The 15,533-nt window shown below is 36.8% G+C and overlaps 1 protein-coding gene and 1 long non-coding RNA gene across 2 annotated transcripts; both read left to right on the top strand.

Annotated features, from left to right (window-relative positions):
• Positions 1-2,034: 2,034 nt before the first annotated feature.
• On the top strand, positions 2,035-7,298 carry LOC113167106 (tumor necrosis factor receptor superfamily member 14-like). The gene is made up of 8 exons (XM_026367499.1): positions 2,035-2,076; positions 5,011-5,104; positions 5,197-5,322; positions 5,854-6,009; positions 6,627-6,714; positions 6,819-6,889; positions 7,119-7,150; positions 7,263-7,298. The coding sequence occupies exons 1-8, from the start codon at positions 2,044-2,046 to the stop codon at positions 7,296-7,298; spliced, it is 636 nt and encodes a 211-aa protein (XP_026223284.1). The 5' UTR covers positions 2,035-2,043.
• A 4,450-nt stretch (positions 7,299-11,748) lies between these two features.
• LOC113167946 lies at positions 11,749-15,525 on the top strand. The gene is made up of 3 exons (XR_003299324.1): positions 11,749-11,790; positions 15,241-15,334; positions 15,421-15,525. It is a non-coding gene; the product is annotated as an uncharacterized LOC113167946 (long non-coding RNA).
• The last annotated feature ends 8 nt before the right edge of the window (positions 15,526-15,533 follow it).

The following is a 15,533-nucleotide window of genomic DNA, read 5'->3' as shown; positions in this document are numbered from 1 at the left end:
TGTCATCATGGACTTGATGTTCACCTGCTCCACTGTGAACTGTGTCCTGACATAATTAAGCTTACAGCGCCATCTACTGACCTTTTTATAGATACACAACAGTATCTTTTGTCTCTAACCAGTAATTACAGCACAGTAAAATCCCAAAAGCAACTTAATGTCTTTCTAAAACCTTCTCACATATTCTATTATATTGAAATAGCACACAGCAGTTATGGCCTTCAACTATTTTTAACTTTGCGTCTCCCTTCACGTCAGATCTGTGGTTCTGTTTGATAAGCATCACAATAAAACAGGGAAGCGCTTCCTTCCTGTCATTGTTTTTCACATCTACTGTTCATTAATTAATTTTATTGTATATAACAAAAAATACAATCAATAAAATTCCAAGAGTTTTACACAGAAAAGGTTTGAGTCAGTCTCTCAATTTAAAGTTGTGGCTGTGACTGAGATTTATTTCAATGAGGAATAGAAGAGTTCAGTGGCTCACAGAGTCCACTAGGTGGCACATTTCCTTTTATTTAAAGTCAATGTGACCAGAAAAGTTTCAGTTTGGAGAAGTGTTCTTGGTAATCAGGAAATAAGCCTTATTATTTGTAGTTTTATGCAATAATGTCATGATAATCTCCAGAAGAAACAATAACTAAATGTGTTTGTTTGTCTTGACAGAGAGAGACTTGATGTTAAATGTAGATTCAGTATCTCCATCATCAGACCTCGGGATAAAAATTGTTAAATGATTCAGAGACATACTGACATCACATCATACCAGGTTTAACTGCATCTGTTGAACTCTGCTGCATGTTGTCACACTTCACTTCCTCTCCACTTCCTGTTCATGTGTCTCTACAACACATTAATGATAACGGCTGTTTTCATTTATAAATACAGTTATGCTGAAATGAGGGAGGAGGGAATATTTGCTTGACATTATAGGATTTTTTGTAGATTCTGAGGAAAAATAACATTTAATCCATTTTGAAATTGAGCTGTATCATAACACAATGTGGGACAGGTTGTGTCTGAGTTCTCCACCTCTGAGTCAGGGGGTGTTGATTTGCACATTCAAAGCTTCCACCACCCTTCTCTCAAACCACCAGTCCTCTCTGTAACAGCCCAACCCAAAAACCTAGTTTACCCTGACATGGCTGGGGTTTCTGAGAAGCTGAACACAGACCACCTGTCTACTTCAAACCCAGCAACAAACCCAGGCAGGGACAAGGACTCGGCCACCCAAAAAACAAATTCAGAAGAAGCGCAATAGAGTGAGATGGTCAAACGCTGTGACATCCACCGGGTTGTTTCTCCCACTTTGTCTGATGATGGAGAAACTATTCTTTTCTCTCTGGATACAAGTACATTTGTATTTGAAAGAGGCAGAATTGTGACATGTGACAATTAGTTAGTTCAGATAACCAGACGGGTTGAACCTGCTTCATGATATATGGCCAGTTCAAAATGAAAACAAAGGAACAATATGGTGAGTGTTTGAAACCCTCTGAAGTGAAGAGGTTTATAAATGAGGAGTATTTTATGTCCACAGAACTTCAGTGGAGATCCTGTAGATGTGAGTGGTTCACATAAAAGATAAAAATAAGACACTGAGGTCAGAGTGTGAGTGTTGGTGGTTTTAAATAATTTGTTTGGTTTTGGTTTCACTGAGTTTTAGTTTCAGTTCTCAGGAAATATTAATAACATGTTAATTAGTGGAACCAGTGTTCACAGACACAGACAGTATATTTACTGTGGACCACATCTTTTAGCCATCAGCAAAGTTTCCTGGAGCATCACAATAAGAACTGAGACTGTAACATTATAAATACATTCAAAGAAAATCCTTCCTGCAGGTTTGTGTAGAGCATGTACAGTATGTCATCTCCCTCTCTTTCTCTCTCTCTCTCTCTCTCTTTCTTTTCATTCACTGTTAAGCTCACTCGACCACTGAATCAGAGAGGAAGTGTCAAAGGGTTCAAGCAACGTATCGGATGTTTACTAAGAGTCTGGTCCCTTCCTTTTTACAAAGCAGTCGTTCATGTGAACAGTATGTTCCGTGGATTATTTCTCTCATCTGTGATCGTAAGTGACTCAAGTTATATTGTGTTTTTTTTGTTTTAGTACTAAAGTTAGTGCAGAGTGATGTGAACAGTCTGATAAAGATGGATCTTCAGTTTATCTCCGACTCCAGCTGCTTATTTCAGTATCAAACCGTTTTAACCGTTATAGCGATGTACGTATAAAAAGTGATAGAGCCTGTTTCTTGTTTCATTCTAGTGGGTTATATTTGAATAATTATAAAACACATTTAAAAGACCAATAAACCCAGTGAAATAGCATTCAGTGATCAGAAAATATATTTACTGGTTATGGTTGTGTACAAATAGTTTGAATAGTAAAGAGACCTGACATCTTTAAATAGCTTTTTAATCAAATTTAAATTTTTTAATTCTAATTTTCTGGCACTTGAACTTGGACTAACTGATCCCCTCGAAATACATTTTACTGGTGAAAAGAAAGTACAAACTGTTCACACTGTTATTTAAAATAAGACCCATAAAAGAACAATTAAGTTCTTTCCTTTGGCTGTAATCCTGTTTTGGCAATTTTACTGGTTACAGTGGGTACTTCAGAGACCTTGTTAATGGTATGTACAGGTTATGTATTTAATAATTTTTTTAATATAAAGCACAAGAATTAAACTGTACAAAACCCTTGCCAGTATAAAGATACTCTGTAATAGATTTTTAGCCATATGAAAATAGCATTTTACTCTTGGTCTCACAGGTTTAGGAAGTGGTGAAATGGATTAGATGGTTTACACTGCTCATTTTAAGTTTTTTTATTTTTTATGTAGTCCACAGTATTCATCTGATGTACAGGTGTAAATACAACACAGCTACTACCGAGGATTGCTTTAAAGCATTTTTCATCACAGCAGCTTCTTTTGACTTTTATTACGGTCATTTAGTTAGGGTTGGGTCTAATGCTTCTAATGACCATAGAATACATTACCTTATAAATTTACTGCCACATTTCAGAAACTAGTGCTTTTAGCCTAGAAACATTTTATATATATATATATATATATATATAAATCACAGTGCTTAACTTTTTCCACATTTAGTTATGTTACAGCTTTATTCCAAAATTGATTAAATTTATTATATTCCGTAGTCAGGTCAGTTGGTGACCAAGGACGCTCTAGCATTTTTCTGTGCAGAGAGGAGAACGTTCCAGAAGAACAACCATGTCTGTAGCACTCCACCAATCAGGCCTGTATAGTAGAGTGGCCAGACTGAAACCACTCCTCAGTAAAAGTTTGTGAAAATACACCTGAAGGACTCTCAGACCAAGAGAAACAAGATTCTCTAGTGTGATGAATCAAAGATAGATTTGTCCTGAATGCCAAGTGTCATGTCTGGATGAAACCAGGCACCGCTCAGCACCTGACCAATACCATCCCTGCAATGAAGCATGGTGGTGGCAGCATCATGCTGTGGGGATGTTTTTCAGCATCAGGAACTGGGAGACTAGTCTGGATAGAGGGAACGAAGAATGCAGCAATGTACAGAGACATACTTGATTGAAGCTCTAGACCTCAGACTGGAACAATGGTTCATCTTTCAACAGGACAACAACCCTAAGCACACAGCCAAGATAACAAAGGAGTGGCTACAGGACAACTCTATGAATGTCCTTGAGTGGTCCAGCCAGACTCCAGGCTTGAATCCAATTGCACATCTCTAAGATCTGGAAACAGCTGTGCACCGATGTCCTCATCCAACCCGAAGGAGCTTGAGAAGTTCTGCAAAGAAAAATGAGAGAAACTCCACAATAATAGGTGCTAAACTTGTAGCATCATAATCAAAAAGACTAGAGGCTGTAATTGGTGCCAAATGTGCTTCAACAAAGTATTGAGCAAAGAGTACACGCGGAGTACCTTTGCTTGAAGGGAATATGAAAGGATGATCCTGAGTGGAACATGTTTCTACTTGCACTTTGACTCAAGTGTTGAGTTTGTACATTTTATACATCTCTGGTTAAAATTGTCCTGAAATGAGAGTTCCCTGTTGCCTGGACTTTTATTTTCTTACTCACTGCGATCATGTTATCTACTGTGGAAAGCGTACAGTGACATGTCATTTAAGTTTGGGTTTAAACTTGCTGTTTAATGTAAGTTAGTCATGTGAAATAATCTACTCTGATTGAAGAAGCCACTCATTATTTTACCACCTTGTTAGTTCAGTTTTATCAGGTTTCCTTTTTATTTCCACGTGGTCTTGTCAGTTTTTGGATGTTTCAACACAACTAACTTAATCAGATCTCAGTGAGATGGTGTCTTCAGCCCATGAAGACCATGAATGTACTATAAAATCATAAAACATCTGTGACAGTAAATTTAAACAAAATATTTTATTTAAAGTAAATTTTATTGTAGTAGATAACCTCTATTTCTCAGTACTAAACCTTTATTTCTTTTCTGAGTGGGATTCTTTGTCTTTCTTTTACGCATATAAAATCAACGGTGCAGGGTTTTTATTCTTTAGAGAGGACTGAACCTCTGTGGGAAACATGAGGTTTAGGTATTCTAAAAATAGTGCTCAGTTGGAAAGTTTGGGTTAGAAATAACCCTAACCCTAACCCATAGAAAGAATGAAATGACACAACTCTCATATAATAAATCAGAGTTTCCAGACTTTTAATGTTAACTAGCTGTAAATAATAGAAAATATAAATAATAAAAAAAATAATAGTACATGCCTTGTGATAAGTCTATAATTATAATTCTCTAGTTACATGAAATAAATGAAATGGTTCATTCATTCAGACTTTGTGGAAAGAACAGTGACATCTAGTGTCTGGATCTCTCACAGCAATACAACACCACATTTTAACCATTTTAGTGTTTGTTTGTTTTTAAATGTAACACTAGTGCAGTTATATATTAAAGTGTTTCACTTGAACCTTTTAGAGTTTCATTGACATTAAACCCTTTTTGTTTTGTTATAACAGATTCTAGTGATAAAAGTCTTCAGTGGACTTTCCCTCACATGTCATCAAGTAGAGTATCTCACTGGAAATGAGTGTTGTCCAATGTGTCTTCCTGGTAAGATCCACTTGGTGGTAAAATGAGATTCCAATTATAAATTGTTCATGATACTTTAATTATGAAATCTTTGATGTTATTGTTTTTAACAGGAAGTCGTGTTAAAACTGATTGTACAGAGTTTATTAGCACTTCCTGTGTGTCCTGTTTGGAGGGAACATACATGAATAAACCTACTGGACGTAAACAGTGTTTTCCATGTTCACACTGTGATGGAGGTTGGCTTCATTATTTAATTTTTCCTAATTATTAGCAGTAACTAATTCTAAGTATATATTTAAAGTCACTACTTTAAGTAGGTTTATTGCTGAAAGTCAAACAGTATAATAGAGAACCATGTTGTGGTAACAATCCAGACTCTTTCTGATCAGTCACTGGACTAAATGAATATCAGTTTTTAAATTACATTAATCGAGGTTTTCATCACAGATACTGAAGTGAGTAGCGGCTAGTTAGTGTAGTGCCTCCCATGTGGGAGACTGTGGTTCAAATCCCAGCCGGGGCCTACCACCAGTAGGGGTCCTTAGGCAAGACCTCCACCACGCTTACCCTGCCTACCCTTGTACCCTACTTGTAAGTCGCTTTGGATAAGAGTGTCTGGTAAATGTAAATGTGAGACAATAATTATAGAACAGATATGATCAGTGAGAACCTCCATCAGGTTTTTTTCACCATGAGGACGTCATCTTTTCACTGAGTTCATAGATGAAAAAAATTTTTTTTTTTTTAATATCCAAATGTCTTTACAGGTTCTGGTCTGAAGATAAAGAAGTCGTGTACAATAACATCTGATGCAGTTTGTGAACCACTGGAAGGATTTTACTGTGTGGAGCCTTCAGATAACGGATGTGGAGCAGCACAGAAACACAGAAGCTGTGAACCAGGACAGTACATCAGTCAGAAAGGTTGGTTTTCTTATGATGACTTTAGGTGAAGCTTGAGTTTTAAAACACTTTTAAAGCACAGGAATGAAATGTGTATCGTACAAGACTTCATGTTGTATTCTGGCTTTTACTTTTACTTGTATGTGAAAATCTGAACTACTGAGAAACAGAGAAAGTTGATGGTTTTGTGACTTTTCCAACTTAAAGTTATGTGAAAGTTACCATGTGAAAGAGAAAACAGGAATTAATTGATACTTGCTTCCTTAACTGATGTGAAAACACTGAAGCTGTGGTCTCTGTCTGACCAGTTTAAACTAACACATTACTGTATGTGATTTGTTCACATTTACTCTCATGTGGTTTATACAGAAAATACGACTGCAGGTGTAGAAAACATGTCTTTACATGTTATGTGGATAATAAACAGGATTTAACTGTTGGAAGTGATTCACATGAAGCTTTGTGCAGCATTTGTTACACAGATAACTTCAATGTTGTTGATATTGCCTCCTTCAGTGTTGTCTACTATTCTGCAGCAGAGACACCAGGACTGAGAGAAAAACATGTTAAAGTGAAATTTATATAAATTCAAAAGATTGAACTGGTTTAAAGTGACTGTGTAACCTGTGTGTGTCCAGGAACAGCCTCCACAGACTCTGTGTGCTCTGACTGCAGTGATGGATCATTTTCAGATGGAACATTTCCATCTTGTCGACCACACACACAGTAAGTGAAGCTTCACATCAGTCGTGGACAAACCTGGTTTCTTACAGCAGCAGTAAATTCACACAGATCCTACAAATGGACAAAACATCTCTCTGTCATTTCAGATGTGAAACAAAAAACCTTCCGCTGTTAAAACCAGGAACAACTTCAACAGCTGCTGAATGTGAAGAACACAGTTTAATTAAGAAAATAAAACAACAAACAATAATAATAATTTGGACACATATTTCAGTGCTTGTTTTATTATTTGTCATATCGGTTCCAGTTGTATTTTACTTCAGACACAAGATAAAACTTTTAATATATCCAGGTAAGAATTGCATTCAGACAATAAACATGTGTTACGATTCTGATAGATGATGATATTCAGCATTAAATGATTCCTGTGATTTGTTTTATTATAGGCACAGAAGGAAATGGAGACAATCCAAAACAGGTATGTTTGTTACTCTCAGTTTGAAACTGTAACATTTAAACTGTAGGAGATGGAAACAGTTTGAGTTTATCTGAGTAATTTCATTGTTATTTTTTAATATTTTATTACAAAGGAAACAAATCCAGAGACGGAGATCATGGTGGTTTGATCAGCAGCAGGTAAGACAGCAGTGTATTCTTCATTCAAACTGTCTCTCATACCTCTGTGATGTCTTTACTGTACAAAAGATTTTTGCTTTTAGTAAATAGATTTTTCTCCTCAGCATCAGACAACTTGGATTAAAGACACAGAGAAAGTCTTTGTTCTCTACAGAGTAAATGTTTTCTAGAATCCAGTTCTAGTCCACATGGATTCTAGTTCATTATCTTTGTAGTGAACAGAAATTAAACCTCAAACAAGTCGAGTCTCCTGCTCTTTGTTCCAAACTGAACAAGTCCTCTACAGAACTGCTGGTGTGTAGTTTGGATCTTTATCTCACACAGACGTTATTGGACTGAGACGTGAATCAGTCTGGAATAGAAAACATGGACCATGATGCTTCAAGCTCCATGAAGCTCCTGTTAACAGTGATGCTGCAGTGACTGGACGTTCAGACTGTTGAATCTCTCTACTGGTCCCAGTTGGATCAGAACATCAGACTGAAAACAGACTTCATGGTTCATGGCATTCATTGAAATATTCTGAAATTACAAGAGAAACTATTTGCATTTATGTTGTTAGTTACATAAATGTGGACCAGATAGAAGAGGAAATTATGTTTTATGTTTGTTTGTTTGTTTGTTTGTTCTGTATTCTGAAATCTGGGTCTGGAGTCCAGAAGGTCATTTTTAATAAAACAATTGTTTTATAAAAGCCACATTCATCTAAGTTTGTCACAGTTCCTGCCTTGTCCCTGTTCAGCTGGTGTTGTTTCTGTCTCCCCCCTCTGTTTTTGACCGGGTTGAACTAAAATCCCTTGTTGTTTGTTATACTAGCTACCTTTGTTAGTTCATCACAAACTTAATAGGAAGTCATCCTAAATGAACACTTCTCTGTTTAAAGAAGATCACAAAAGGCTCGCCGGTAGATCACTTCTGTGTCTTGAAATGATAGAATTGAACGTATTTTGGAGATATTTCTGAGGTGATAAAAACATGTCTGAACAAGTTCGGTGACATGATGCTCAAAGTTAAGTTTAGTATCGAACCAACCCTGTCTCGTCTCATAGACCTCCACCCACATCTGAAGTCACCCCGCTTCAGCTGTGACGTCACTGGACCTCCTCACATTATTATATTCTCTTTTGTAATAAACCATTCTAACTCATCCTGTCTTTTGAGTCATCTCTGTTAATGGAGTAATGGGGAGGTGTGTGCAAGCAGGATGGAACAGTGGAGAGAAGTGTGTGATATAAGAATATCAGAGAGAATGAAAGAAAAGGTGTTCAAGACGGTGGGGAGACAAGAGACGCTGTACGACTTAGAGACCATGAAGACAGAAGTAGAGCTGAAGATGTTGAGGTCAGATGTTCTGGAGATAAAGTCAGAGAGGTCAGTGAGGAGGTTAGGACATGTTCAGAGGAGAGATTTAAATTTTTACAGGAGACCTATGGATGTACTGTAAGTGGAAAAAACAACCTGGTGGATGTCACAGCATTGGACTCTATTGCTCTTGTTGTGTTTTCATCTTTTGGATGGACAGGTCGCTGTTCTTGCCTGAATGTGTTGGTGGGTTTAAAGTAGACAGGTGTGCTGTGTTTTCTAAAAAACACTTTCATTGTCCTTTTTCCAGAACAGGATGCTGCATTGTTGAAGGTTCACTTGAGATATCCACAGGTCTTGAGAGGCCTGTCTTCCTTCTGTGGAGGTGGGAATGTTTTGTGCTCTGTGCTTCAGAGTTTGTGTTGTATTGGATGATATGAGTCAAACCAAAGGTACCGGTCAGTGTGGATGGGATTTCTAGTCTGCCACAATGATAACTGCACAGTGCAGGAAAGTCTTGCGTGTCCTCCATGATGAATTTGATGTCGGTATCCACTGAGTAAATGTTGTCTGTGAATGATGTTCACATATTGGACATAGTGGTGGGGGTCTTAGACACAACCTGTCTTCTATTTATCATTTTGCCCTTTCATCCAACTCCAATAAGATATGAGAGCCCAATTCAGCTCAATTGACTGCACCTAACGACTCACTTTAGGGGGTCGACTGGTTTTCAAAGCTGTGACTGTTACATCCTTCACCTCCTCCTTTTCCATTATTTCACCTAATGAACCTGTTCAGGTCAAGGGGTGGAGTGAAAGCATCCTGGAGGATAAATTAGTGTCTCAAACCAACTGTCTTCAGACTGAAGAAGCTACTTGATGAGTAGTAAAGCGTTTGAACCTAACAAGAAGGACTCCAGTTGTCATGACTCAACTTCTAGAAATATATTTTACAATTCTACCTCTTTCACATGAATGTACTTGTATCCAGAAAAAAAATTCAGGCTTTATTGAACCAGTTGATGACCAGCTTTATGATATAAATTATCCAAGATGCACAATGTTAGTTCAGACGGGTTGAACCTGCTTCGTGATCTATGGCCAGTTCATAGTGAAAGCAAAGGAACAATATGGTGAGGGTTTGAAACCCTCTGAAGTGAAGACGTTTATAAATGAGGAGTACAGTATTTTATGTTCACAGAACTTCAGTGGAGATCCTGTAGAATTTGTTAATATGCTGCCAGTGTTTTGCATGTAAGCATGATGAGAACATCAAGTAGGCGACTCTGTCGCATGGACAGAGAAAGTTTTTAACCAATGAAAGTCATTTACTGATACTCCCTGAAGTGGGGAGGGAGAAAATTCATGAGAAACTAATTTTATCTTAAATGACTACATGTAAACTTTAAACTTAAAGTTTGTAAAAGTCTTTCTGAAACCCACAGTAAACCCACCAGGTTTGTAAAAGAAGTTGATGAAACGTTCCACGACTCCATCATCTTAGTTTGTCCAATGTGCAGCTCAGATCACATAAGACCACAGACATACTATATTGCTAATTTTGTGTTTTGGATGAGCAATATAATGTATGTGGTCCATTCATTAGAGGATGTTCACATATTGGACAGAGAGGACCAGTGGTTTGAGAGAGGGGTGAGGGAAGTTTTACATGTGTAAATCAACACCTTAGACACAACCTGTCCCACATTGTGTTATGATACTGTTCTATTCCAAAATGGATTAAATGTTATTTTTCCTCAGAATCTACAAAAAATCCTATAATGTCAAGCAAATATTCCCTCCTCCCTCATTTCAGCATAACTATATTTATAAATGAAAACATGCATCATAATTTATGTGTTGTAGAAACACATGAACCACCCCACTTCCTCACCAGGAAGTGGGGTGGAAGTGGGGTGGTGTGACAACATGCAGCAGAGTTCAACAGATGCAGTCAAATCTGATATGATGTGATGTCAGTATGTCTCCAAATCATTTAGCCATTTTATTCCAAAATGCCTGTTACTTTTACAGAGAAACACAATCACATAATGTCCTGTTAACCTTTACACCATTTAACAACTTCTTCTTTAGTTTGATGATTTTTTTTTCAGTTCAGTTTTTTTTAACAACCATAAAAACCTCAGAGTGCTGGTGTCCACCTTTGGATGCAATAACCTCGACCAGGCTCTTCCTGTAGCTGGAGATCAGAGCTGCACAAGATCAGAAAGATCAGAATTAGTTTGTTTATTATTATTATTATTTGTTTTTAGGCATACGTATATACCACACCAGTACACTGTCGATGCTTAACCAGACTTCCTACAGACCCCATTCCTCCTCCACTTTCTCATCTCTCACACGTTTACTATGTTATAGTAGTGAAACAATCGTGAAGAAATATTACTTTAAAAATAATTAATTAAAAATTTGTTAAACTGAAATATCCCATCAAAGTTTTTTTTTCTTTTTGTGTGGACAGAATTTAATTACTAATAAAATACTAATACTATTAAATATTGCTGAATTAAATTAAATTAAAAATCCATATTTCCTGTGATCCATCAGTGATCTGCATTATAAATATTACATTAATCCAGGAAGAGCAGGAGGACGAAGCATCACTTACATTCAAAGAAAATCCTTCATGCAGGTCTGTGTAGAGCAGAGGTGTCAAACTCAGGCCGGCGAGATCATTGTATATTGTATAAATATAGTATATTAGAGCTGGACCCCAGTCTACAGCGCGTCCATCGCTAATACTACAAATCCATGCATGCTTTGTTAGAGCGTTGGCTGCTCAGTCTAGACCACCAAGCGCCTTCTCCTTTTCTGTTGACAATCATTAGGATCAATGCAACCAGTCACATTGGACAAACTTAATCCAAGTTTGTTTCCATATGAAACGTTACATATCTGGAGAGATGGGAAAACATGCACAATTACAGTTTCAATATATATTGAGTGAGATTTGAGTTCGACACCACTTGTGTAGAGCATGTACAGGATGTCATCTCTCTCTTTCTCTCTCTCTTCATTCACTGTTAAGCTCACTCGACCACTGAATCAGAGAGGAAGTGTCAAAGGGTTAATTTAAGTTAAAGGTTCCTTCCTTTTCTAAAACGCAGTCGTTCATGTGAACAGTATGTTCCGTGGATTATTTCTCTCATCTGTGATCGTAAGTGACTCAAGTTATATTGTGTTTTTTTTGTTTTAGTACTAAAGTTAGTGCAGAGTGATGTGAACAGTCTGATAAAGACTCATCTTCAGTTTATCTCCGACTCCAGCTGCTTATTTCAGTATCAAACCGTTTTAACCGTTATAGCGATGTACGTATAAAAAGTGATAGAGCCTGTTTCTTGTTTCATTCTAGTGGGTTATATTTGAATAATTATAGAACACATTTAAAAGACCAATAAACCCAGTAAATAGCATTCAGTCCTTTTGCCAAAGAGTGAATACTGTTGCCAACATTTACTGTGTTAGAGTTCATTATATGTTGTATGATCCTTAAACTGACCCCAAGCCAAACAGAACCTCAAGTTTCTTTAAGTGTTTAAAGCTAATGATGATTATTAGTGTTTATACTCTGAACTTAAACAGAAAGAAGTCGCTTCCACTGACAAACTCTCAGCTAGAATCAGTTTTGGGCAACAGAAAACTACTGATTATGGTTGTGTACAAGTAGTTTAAGTGGTAAAGAGACCTGGTATCTTTAAATATCTTTATAATAATTTTCTGACACTTGAAAACCTGGACTAACTGGTCCCCTAGAAATACATTTTACTGGTGAAAAAAAAAAAATACCCGACCCATAAAAGAACAAATAGATTATTTTCTTTGGCTGTAATCGTGTTTTGGAAAGACCTGAAGGCAATTTTACTGGTTACAGTTGGTCCTTCAGAGGTTATGTATTTAATAATTATCTAAATATAGTGCACAAGAATTGAACTGAAACTATTGCTCATAGCCTAGAAATATTTGCTTTCAGATTCATGCATGCAGTGCTTCCAGAAAGTATTCAGTGTTTAACTTGTTCTACATTTAATTATGTTATTATAACTTTATTCCCAAATGGAATAAATTCATTATTTTCCTTAAAATTCCTTCACATGTACATAAGTATTCACAGTCTTTGCCATGACACCCAAATTTGAGCTCTGGTGAATCCTGTTTCCACTGATCATCCTCAAAAATTAGTCCATCTGTGGGAAATTCAGACTGATTTGGAACTGTTCAAGGTCTCAGGTCTGTAGACCTGTGGAAAAGGTACAGAAAGATTTCTCTAGCATTGAAGGTCCTAATGAGCACAGGTTGGAAGCACCATGACTCCTCCTAGAGTGGGCCACCCAGCCAAACTGAGTGGGCCTTAGTCAGGGAGGTGACCAAGGACCTGATGGTCAATGTTCCGGGAGAACAACCATCTCTGTAGCACTCCACCAATCAGGCCTGCATGGTGGTTGTGGCCAGACAGAAACCACTCCTCAATAAAAGACCAAGAGGAACAAGATTCTCTGGTCTATCCTTACAGTGAAGCATGGTGGTGGCAGCATCATGCTGTGGGGATGTTTTTCAGCAGCAGGAACTGGGAGACTAGTCTGGATCAAGTTTAAGATGAATGCAGCAGTGTACAGAGACATACTTGATCAAACCTGTTCCAGAGCGCTCGGCACCTCAGAATGTCATTGAGTGGTCCAGCCAGAGCCCAGACTTAAACCTAATTGAACATCCCTGAGATCTGAAAACAGCTGTGCACTAACACTTTCCATTCAACCTGAAGGAGCTTGAGAGATTCTGCAAAGAAGAATGAGAGAAACTGCCCAATAGGTGCTTGTAGCATCAGACTCAAAAAGACTTGAGGCTGCAACTGGTGCTAAAGGTGCTTCAACAAAGTAGACTGTGAATACTTATATACATGTGATTTTCTTTGTTTGTTTGTTTTTTATTTTTCATAAATTTGCAAAGATTAAAAAAACGATCTTTACTTTGACATTATGGAATATTTTTTGTAGAATTTTGAGAAAAATAATATTTTTAATCCATTTAGGAGTACTAACGTGTACTTAATACCTTTGCTTGAAGGGAAAAATAAAAGGATACTCTAACCTGAGTGGAACATGTTTCTACTTGCACTTTGATTTGAGTGTTGAGTTTGTACAATTTATACATCTCTGTTTAAAATTGTCCTGAAATGAGAGTTTTCTGTTGCCTGGACTTTTATTTTGTTATTAACTGCGATCATGTTATCTACCGTGGAAAGCGTACAGTGACATGTCATTTAGGTTTAAACTTACTGTGTAATGTAAATTAGTCATGTGAAGTAAACTACTCTGATTGAAGAAGCCACTCATTATTTTACCACCTAGTTAGTTCAGTTTTAAGGTTTACTTTTCATTTCCACGTAGTTTTTGGATGTTTCAACACAACCAACTTCATTAGATCTCAATGAGATGGTGTCTTCGGCCCGTGAAGACCATGAACGTACTATAAAATGATTTACAGAAGAACATCTGTGACGGTAAATTTAAATAAAACATTTTATTTAAAGTAAATTTTATTGCAGTAGATAACCTCTATTTCTCAGTACTAAACCTTTATTTATTTTTTGAGTGGGATTCTTCGTCTTTCTTTTACGCATATAAAATAAACTGTGCAGGGTTTTTGTTCTTCAGAGAGGACTGAACCTCTGTGGGAAACATGAGGTGTAGGTATTCTAAAAATAGGGCTCAGTTGGAAAGTTTAAACTATATTTCTTTCCTGTGGTGGGACGAGCAGGCGTTGTTGTTCCACTGTCGCAGATTGTGCGACAGTGGAATCTTTAACTCACAGTCGTTAACTCACAGTTTTATTGTTGTGGTTGATCTAATGTTAAACTGTGCAGATACGGCTCAGCTCAAACTGAACCTCAAAATACAGTTTGAAGTAGCTTTTAGTTGATTTTGGAGTTTATTTGATGCTATATAAAGAAGGTGAATTGAATTTTACGATCATCACACAACAACAGCTTTACAATGATTGAAAAGCAGAAAAAGCTCACAGCTCTACTTAGAATGAAACGACACAACTAAACTATACTATAATAAATCAGTTTCCAGACTTTTAATGTTAACTAGCTGTAAATAATAGAAAATATAAATAATAAAAAAAAAATAGTACATGCCTTGTGATAAGTCTATAATTATAATTCTCTAGTTACATGAAATAAATGAAATGGTTCATTCATTCAGACTTTGTGGAAAGAACAGTGACATCTAGTGTCTGGATCTCTCACAGCACTACAACACCACATTTAATTATTTTAGTGTTTTTTATTTTTAAATGTAACACTAGTGCAGTTATAGCGCCTGGTTCTGCTGGAGGTTTCTTCCTCTAAAGGGAGTTTTTCCTCTCCACTGTTGCCTAAAGCTTGCTCAAATGGGATTGTTGGGTTTTCTCTATAATTTTTTGTATAAATATTTTCTGTAAGGTCTTAAACCTTACACTGTAAAGTGCCTTGAGATAACTTCTGTTGTAAATTGGCGCTATACAAATAAAATTGAATTGAAATTGAATTGAATATATTAAAGTGTTTCACTGGAACCTTTAAGAGTTGCATTCACATTAAACCCTTTTTTTGTTTTTCATTCAGATATTAGTGATGAAAGTCTTCAGTGGACTTTCCCTCACATGTCATGAAGCAGAGTATCATACTGGAAATGAGTGTTGTCCAATGTGTCTTCCTGGTAAGATCCACTTGGTGGTAAAATGAGATTCCAATTATAAATTGTTCAAGTTAATTATTAATCTTTGATGTTATTGTTTTTAACAGGAAGTCGTGTTAAAACTGATTGTACAGAGTTTATTAGCACTTCCTGTGTCCCCTGTTTGGAGGGAACCTACATGAATCAACCTACTGGACGTAAACAGTGTTTTCCATGTTAC

The sequence above is a fragment of the Anabas testudineus genome, chromosome 7 (assembly GCF_900324465.2).
Source record: "Anabas testudineus chromosome 7, fAnaTes1.2, whole genome shotgun sequence".
Taxonomy (NCBI): domain Eukaryota; kingdom Metazoa; phylum Chordata; class Actinopteri; order Anabantiformes; family Anabantidae; genus Anabas; species Anabas testudineus.
Note: the sequence above shows the minus strand (reverse complement) of the source record. Positions and strands in the feature narration are given on the sequence as shown.

Coding starts and splice junctions, on each gene's coding strand:
- LOC113167106 (XM_026367499.1), top strand. CDS start 2,044: ATGTTCCGTGGATTATTTCTCTCATCTGTGATC. Junction 5,323..5,853: donor ATGTTCACACTGTGATGGAG/GTTGGCTTCATT, acceptor ATGTCTTTACAG/GTTCTGGTCTGAAGATAAAG. Junction 7,151..7,262: donor ATGGAGACAATCCAAAACAG/GTATGTTTGTTA, acceptor TTTATTACAAAG/GAAACAAATCCAGAGACGGA.